General features: G+C 47.9%; 1 protein-coding gene across 1 annotated transcript in view; it reads left to right on the forward strand.

Moving 5' to 3' along the window:
• Positions 1 to 7,801, forward strand: part of tnpo3 (transportin 3) — a 14,172-nt gene continuing 6,371 nt past the window's right edge. The window contains exons 1-12 of the mRNA XM_060889356.1: positions 1 to 401; positions 2,606 to 2,806; positions 2,929 to 3,002; positions 3,579 to 3,735; positions 4,318 to 4,461; positions 5,645 to 5,820; positions 5,935 to 6,073; positions 6,261 to 6,407; positions 7,020 to 7,127; positions 7,281 to 7,372; positions 7,481 to 7,620; positions 7,718 to 7,801. The exon at positions 7,718 to 7,801 is cut by the window's right edge and continues 108 nt beyond it. Of these exons, the coding sequence (XP_060745339.1) occupies positions 279 to 401; positions 2,606 to 2,806; positions 2,929 to 3,002; positions 3,579 to 3,735; positions 4,318 to 4,461; positions 5,645 to 5,820; positions 5,935 to 6,073; positions 6,261 to 6,407; positions 7,020 to 7,127; positions 7,281 to 7,372; positions 7,481 to 7,620; positions 7,718 to 7,801 (1,585 nt within the window). The 5' untranslated portion in view covers positions 1 to 278. The remainder of the gene's footprint in view (positions 402 to 2,605; positions 2,807 to 2,928; positions 3,003 to 3,578; positions 3,736 to 4,317; positions 4,462 to 5,644; positions 5,821 to 5,934; positions 6,074 to 6,260; positions 6,408 to 7,019; positions 7,128 to 7,280; positions 7,373 to 7,480; positions 7,621 to 7,717) is intronic.

The following is a 7,801-nucleotide window of genomic DNA, read 5'->3' on the forward strand; positions in this document are numbered from 1 at the left end:
ATATTCACAGCGTTTGTGAGATCATTAAAGATAAAGTGTGTGTGTGTCACACATGTATCTGTCCCTAAACACACACACTGAACATGACAAGCACGCAGAAAAGGAGTAAACAATCTGTCAGGAACTGCAGTTCCGACGCGCTGGTTTCTACCCGGATGGCTTTGTCGGGTACACGCGCTTTCTCTGCGTCTGTTTGAGATGGCGCTCAATCAGTAAGGAGAGTGAGGCCTGTGTTGTTATTTGTGTTCATTAAGCTACTTTAGTTAGACACAACGGAGATGATGGAAGGTGGGAAACCCTCTCTGGCTCTGGTGTACCAGGCTGTACAGGCGCTGTATCACGACCCGAACCCCGGCGGGAAGGAGCGGGCTTCGGTGTGGCTGGGAGAGCTGCAGAGATCGGTATGCTAGCTGTGTGTGTACAGTGTGTGTGTGTGTGTGTGTGTGTGTGTGTGTGTGTGTGTGTGTACGTGTGTATACTGTGTGTACAGGGCCTGGGGATACACAGCTGTCTGTCTGCTGCTCTTTAGGACACACACACCGTCTATACACTGTATGTTTAACGGCTTGTTTTACATCACATGCTGTTGCGCAAACGGGCGGCTCACACACACACACACACACACACACACACACACACTTAGCTAAAGCACAACAGCGTCTGTGTGCACAAATGTGACACTTTACAGGCTTTAAATGTGTTCATTACACACAGGGGCTTCAGTCAGGAAATACACAGCAGTCTCATTCAGGGCCGAACAACACAGAGCTATGTTAATGATCATGTTAGTGTTGACATGTAGTGTACAGCTTCTACTTCATATGTCTCTCTGTCTCTGTCTCTCTGTCACTGTTTATACGGAAACGGTGTTACACCATAAACACGCCCCCTAGCGGCAGCTGCCCCTCACAAACAGCGCCCGGTAATTAAAAGCTGCCGAACGTGGCGTTTAAAAGCGGTTTATATTACTGTGACGTCACCTCCTGTGTACAACGACGTGTGTGATGCGTTTAAACGTGTGTCGAACTCAGCATGTTCGTGTCTGCTTCCGTAGTCCCGTTTAAACCAGAAGTGGGTGTGGCCTATACAGGAAGTTGTTTATTTTATGTGCAACCTGCTGTATGTTACCAGGAAACAGCACAGAGGAAAATGGCTTCTGGGAAAAGAAGTTATTTCACTTCACCATGACAGTGAATTACAGACAGTCTGAAGGTGCCATAAGTGACATAAGCCCTAGTAAAGCTCGTCATACTGTGGCAGAGTAAAGTGTGTGATCAGTTCCTCTGTCTGTCTGTCTCTGCCTGTCTGTCTGTCTCTGTCTGTCTGTCTCTGTCTGTCTGTCTCTGTCTGTCTGTCTCTGTCTGCCTGTCTCTGTCTGTCTGTCTCTGTCTGTCTGTCTGTCTCTGTCTGTCTGTCTCTGTCTGTCTGTCTGTCTGTCTCTGTCTGTCTGTCTCTGTCTGCCTGTCTCTGTCTGCCTGTCTCTGTCTGCCTGTCTCTGTCTGCCTGTCTCTGTCTGTCTGTCTCTGTCTGTCTGTCTCTGTCTGCCTGTCTCTGTCTGTCTGTCTGTCTCTGTCTGTCTCTGTCTGCCTGTCTCTGTCTGCCTGTCTCTGTCTGTCTGTCTGTCTGTCTGTCTGTCTGTCTCTGTCTGTCTGTCTCTGTCTGTCTCTGTCTGTCTGTCTGTCTCTGTCTGTCTGCCTGTCTCTGTCTGTCTCTGTCTGTCTCTGTCTGTCTGCCTGTCTCTGTTTGTCTGCCTGTCTCTGTCTGTCTGTCTGTCTCTGTCTGCCTGCCTGTCTCTGTCTGTCTGTCTGTCTCTGTCTGTCTGCCTGTCTCTGTCTGTCTGCCTGTCTCTGTCTGTCTGTCTGTCTGTCTCTGTCTGTCTGCCTGTCTCTGTCTGTCTGCCTGCCTCTGTCTGTCTGTCTGTCTGTCTCTGTCTGTCTACCTGTCCGTCTGTCTGCCTGTCTCTGTCTGTCTGTCTGCCTGTCTCTTTCTGTCTGCCTGTCTCTGTCTGTCTGTCTGCCTGTCTCTGTCTGTCTGTCTGCCTGTCTCTTTCTGTCTGCCTGTCTCTGTCTGCCTGTCTCTGTCTGTCTGTCTGCCTGTCTCTGTCTGCCTGTCTCTGTCTGTCTGCCTGTCTCTGTCTGCCTGTCTCTGTCTGTCTGTCTGCCTGTCTCTGTCTGTCTGTCTGCCTGTCTCTGTCTGTCTGCCTGTCTGTCTCTGTCTGCCTGTCTCTGTCTGTCTGTCTGCCTGTCTCTGTCTGTCTGTCTGCCTGTCTCTGTCTGTCTGCCTGTCTCTGTCTGTCTGTCTGTATTCACTGTTGGTGTCGTGACACTCTCTCCATGTGGGTTTTCTGGGAGCTAATGATTGCAAGGCAGAGCTACTGTACTGGCATCTGAGGCGCTAAACATAGAGACTGGATATCATTCCTAAATTCATCCTTCACCAACTGTAATCTTAGAAAGCGGTCACCAGAGAGCATACAGCTGGTCAGTTAAAGGCCCACACTGCCATCGCTGGACTCAATAGCAGTGTCACAATAATCCTTTGAATCATCATCAGTGTGGATTGAACTAGAGGGACTAGGTGTAAGACCTTTCTTTCTCCTGTACAGATGTATGCCTGGGAGATCTCAGACCAGCTCTTGCAGATGAAGCAGGACGTTGAATCGTGTTACTTTGCAGCGCAAACCATGAAAATGAAAATTCAGACGGCATTCTATGAGCTTCCCCAGGATACACACCTCGCCCTGCGTGACTCTCTGCTCTCCCACATTCAGAACCTCAAAGAGCTCTCGCCCATCATCATCACACAGGTAACACTTCTGTTTCCAGGCACCTTACATGGCTACCAGTCTCCTGTAGGTGGTCCACGGTGAAGTGTCTGACCGAACGAGACGTCTTGGAGTTTATCCTCGTGTGTTTTTGTCCTCCCCAGCTCGCCCTGGCAATCGCTGACCTCGCGCTGCAGATGGCGTCATGGAAAGGCTGTGTTCACACCCTCATAGAAAAGTAAGAGTCCTCTCTCTCTCTCTCTCTCTCTCTCTCTCTCTCTCTCTCTCTCTCTCTCTCTCTCTACCCACCTAACATCAGGTGTAATCCCCAACTGCATCATTCAGTACGCGGCATCGTTTAACAGCAGCAGGGGAGAATCTCAGCAGCCCCTAAACTTTTGCCACACGCCTGATGTGTCATTTTAGTCACATACCGGTTGATTTAAAGCCCTTCCCATAAGTGCAGATGATTCCAGTCTCGTGACCAGCACACTGTCTGTGCATCGTCCTTTGCAAAAGTATTGGAACAGCCAGGCTTTTACACCGAAGATGAACGTTGTGCAGTAGCTTAGGATTTCGGCTTCCATGTCTACTTACAACTAAAAGTGTTAAACATCATCTTTAGTGACAGACCACCCAAATATTTAGGTGAGCCAAACTATTGGAACACTCTTAATGTAAACAGTGCTTTAATATCTGATATTAAGATTTTTCCTTTCATCCCTCACCAGTTAAAGGTGTTCAGCTGAAGTGGACTAATGCCACTGAGATAAATGGAATGATCCCGTGTTCTCGCCTCTTCTCCTGTCCTCAGGTACAGCAATGACGTGACTTCAATGCCGTTTCTGATCGAAATCCTCACAGTGCTGCCAGAGGAAGTGCACAGTCGATCTCTGAGGATAGGTGCTAACCGACGGACTGAGATCATAGAGGACCTTGCTTACTATTCCACCACTGTGGTCACTCTGCTGGTGAGCCTCACGGTCATCATTAAACCACCTCACCTTCCAGCAGAGATGCTCTGATCTTTCATATTGCTCTTGTAATTGATATTGATTCTAATCTAGTTATTGATCATTCTAATATTTCATAACGTTCAAGAATAACACAGCAATATTTATTGAAAGGTGAAGAAATACCTTTGTCATCTGTGGTTTCAGCCAAAAGACTATTAGTCTTTTTACCACAGACTAAATTTAACGATTGTGTGTAAACGTTATCATTATTTCTACTCTTGTATATATGTAAAGCTTTGACTGTAATTACTGATCGTTGTTAGTAACATTATTATTCTTTTTTTTTTATCACCTCCTTATATAATATGTTGCTGTTGCCATGAATATAGCCGCTGCTACTGATATGGCATTACAGAACAAATAAATAAATAAACTATTTGACTACACAGATGTTGGCCATCCTGGAGCACAGTATTGCCATTCGCTGTTAAACTGCCATTTATTTCTAAGTTTTAGTTTCCTCTTGATTGCAGCTTTCTCTAACATACACACTAAACAATCTCATCCTTCACTTTGGGATTCTTTGTCTTTTACCAGATGACCTGCCTGGAGAAGTCTGGGAGCGATGAGAAGATGCTTATTAAAGTGTTCCGCTGCTTAGGCAGCTGGTTTAACTTGGGTGTTCTGGACAGCAACTTCATGGCTAATAATCAGCTCCTGGTGGTTTTATTCCAAGTGCTAGTAAGTGTTAAATATCCCTTCATGTCTTCTGTTTTGTCCTGTCGCTCCTGGGCATGGGCCCAAAGATCACACACTGCATTTAGTAAGTATCAGGTATGAAGGTTACATCCTGACCAGTATATTTTGGGCCTCCTAGTTCCAGTGAAAGGGAAATTATAATGTTACAGCACACAAAGACCTTCTGTACAGCTGTATGCATCACTTTGTGGTGACAGTTTGAGGAAGAAACACATGGGTGTGATGGCCAGGGGTGCACAGACTTTTGGTTCTAAATGACCTTTTATTATTTGTGCATGTTACTTTGGCCACACTATCTAATTTGTAGGGGTTTTGATGGGTTTAAAATGGATCTGTGTTGTTTTTTTAAATGATAAGCCAGGAAGTGTTTGCCTCCTCATGTAGTGTTGTTCAGTGGCTCATTTGAATAAAACAAATTCATCCCAGGAGTGTTGATAAAGACTGCATTGTTTTATAGTTTAGTTTACAGCCACCCTGCTCTCGTTTCAACTCCAAATCCCACGCAGAGTCGACTCGGCCGGTCCACTGCGGAGTCGACTCGGCCGGTCCACTGCGGAGTCGACTCGGCCGGTCCACTGCGGAGTCGACTCGGCCGGTCCACTGCGGAGTCGACTCGGCCGGTCCACTGCGGAGTCGACTCGGCCGGTCCACTGCGGAGTCGACTCGGCCGGCTCACTGCGGAGTCGACTCGGCCGGTCCGCTGCCCAGTCGACTCGGCCGGTCCGCTGCCCAGTCGACTCGGCCGGTCCGCTGCCCAGTCGACTCGGCCGGTCCGCTGCCCAGTCGACTCGGCCGGTCCGCTGCCCAGTCGACTCGGCCGGTCCGCTGCCCAGTCGACTCGGCCGGTCCGCTGCCCAGTCGACTCGGCCGGTCCGCTGCCCAGTCGACTCGGCCGGTCCGCTGCCCAGTCGACTCGGCCGGTCCGCTGCCCAGTCGACTCGGCCGGTTTTTATGGAATCCTGTGTATAGTATTTGTTGTCCGCTGTTTTAGCACTTCATAGCATTCTTCAGTGATCTTCACCAATACACACAGTAGAAAGGAGGAATCCTGTCATGATGCAACACCTCTGTCCTGTTTGGGTCTTTATTTCTTGCCCCTTCTTCCAGTCCATTTTTGTGGTGTTTTGAAGATAATTTTGTGTCTCCTCTCTCTTTCTCCCTGCAGCAAAGGGACGAGTCCCCGACTAACTTGCACGAAGCTGCGTCTGACTGTGTTTGTTCAGCCCTCTACGCCATTGAGAATGTAGATACACATGTGGCTCTGGCCATGCAGCTGTTCCAGGGCGTTTTGACACTAGAAACAGCTTACCACATGGCTGTGGCCCGAGAGGACCTCGACAAGTAAATCAGCTTTCTCCTTCTTTATCATGCTCCATAGATACTGTTCATCACCAGAAAGGCTGATGTCCATGTGCTCTCTCTTTTACACACACACACACACACACACACACACAGGGTGCTGAATTACTGCCGCATTTTCACCGAGCTGTGTGAGACCTTTTTGGATATTACCATCAGGAGCCCGGGACAAGGCATGGGTGATTTACGCACCCTGGAGCTTCTGCTCATTTGTGCTGGACATCCTCAGTATGAGGTTAGTATTGTCTTATACACACACACACACACACACACACACACACAGGTGAAAGGCACACATGTTTATAAAGTGTGACACAACAATACAGACCCAGTTATATTCACTGCTAAAAGACAACACAATGCTACACAAGTTGTGCTCAGGATGTTGAGACGTTCTTGTAAGTGTCACATTCACTTATCAGGTGGTGGAAATCTCCTTCAACTTCTGGTACCGACTGGGGGAGCACCTATACAAGACAAACGATCCTGCACTGCACGGCGTCTTCAAACCCTACATCCAGAGACTACTGCACAGCCTGGCACGTCACTGTCAGCTGGACCCAGACCATGTGAGCACCACCCCTTTATAGCACAGCTTTCATGTCTCTGCCATTCTTCCCTTTTTTGGGTTAGATTCTTTACTTTGTATGTTAGATATGTGCTAATTATTATAATAATAAAGCATAATCACCTGTATTCAGTATGAGTTTATCAGCCTCTCACATCGTTTCGGTTGTAGCCCTCTGTTGATTCATGGACTGTGAGTTTCTGAGCCCCCGTGGCTGCAGACCAAGCCCTTCTCCACCATACCTGATTGTTTATAAGATACAAAACGTCTCATCAACTCCACAACTTTTGTGGTTTGTTCAGATGAAACATTACAAATGTTGTGCTGCCATATTGTTTTTTTTTTTGTATTGAATGGACTTTTTCCTAGACACCCGTCCATGAAGCCGTATTTGTTCATGCCCTCACCGAGGTCTGTAGGTCACATGATGTAGTTCATGGGGGTTTTTCTTTCTGTCTCTGAGCATTAAACGTTCCTCCTCAGTAACAGTAGAAAGGTGGAGAGACGGCATCATAACCCAGAGCTCAGATTGATGAGCAGCAGGTCAGGGATGATGTACTCCATTTACTCCCTTCTGTCTGTTTGTGCTTTTATCCTGCTCTGTGTGTAACAGGAAGGGATCCCAGAAGACACGGACGACTTTGGAGAGTTCAGACTGAGGGTTTCTGATCTCGTCAAGGACGTCATCTTCCTCGTAGGCTCAATGGAGTGTTTCTCACAGGTACTGATGATGGACGTCGTCATTTAGTCTGTCATGTACTAGAAGTAGTAGAGATGACTGGACTGCCTTGTAGAGTTTCCCCTATTTACTGTGTGTGTGTGTGTGTGTGTGTGTGTGTGTGTGTGTGTGTGTGTGTGTGTGTGTGTGTTCTAGCTGTACTCTACTCTAAAAGAGGGAAACCCACCCTGGGAGGTTACTGAAGCCGTGCTCTTCTTAATGGCTTCTATTGCTAAGAGTGTAGACCCGTGAGTGAGCGCCCCACCATGGGCTCAGTGTTTATTTCCACAGATTTCAGTCTGTCCTTGTACAGCTGTGTAAATCTAAACGTTTCCTGCCCCCGTGTCTGTGCTTAGTGAGAACAACCCCACGCTGACTGAAGTGCTGGAACAAGTCGTGCTCCTTCCTCAGAACGTGCACATCGCTGTGCGCTACACCAGCATCGAGCTGGTGGGAGAGATGAGTGAGGTGATGGACCGTAACCCACGCTTCTTAGGTGAGAAGTCTGGTGTAAAACATCCTGGAGCTTAGAGGTCATGATGTGTGAATGTGACCGTCAATCAAATTCTACTCATTCTGTGTGTTTGACACAGATCCTGTGTTAGACTACCTAATGAAGGGGCTGCGGGAGAAGCCGTTGGCCTCGGTGGCAGCGAAGGCCATCCACAACATGTGCT

Source organism: Tachysurus vachellii, chromosome 16, assembly GCF_030014155.1.
Source record: "Tachysurus vachellii isolate PV-2020 chromosome 16, HZAU_Pvac_v1, whole genome shotgun sequence".
Lineage (NCBI taxonomy): Eukaryota > Metazoa > Chordata > Actinopteri > Siluriformes > Bagridae > Tachysurus > Tachysurus vachellii.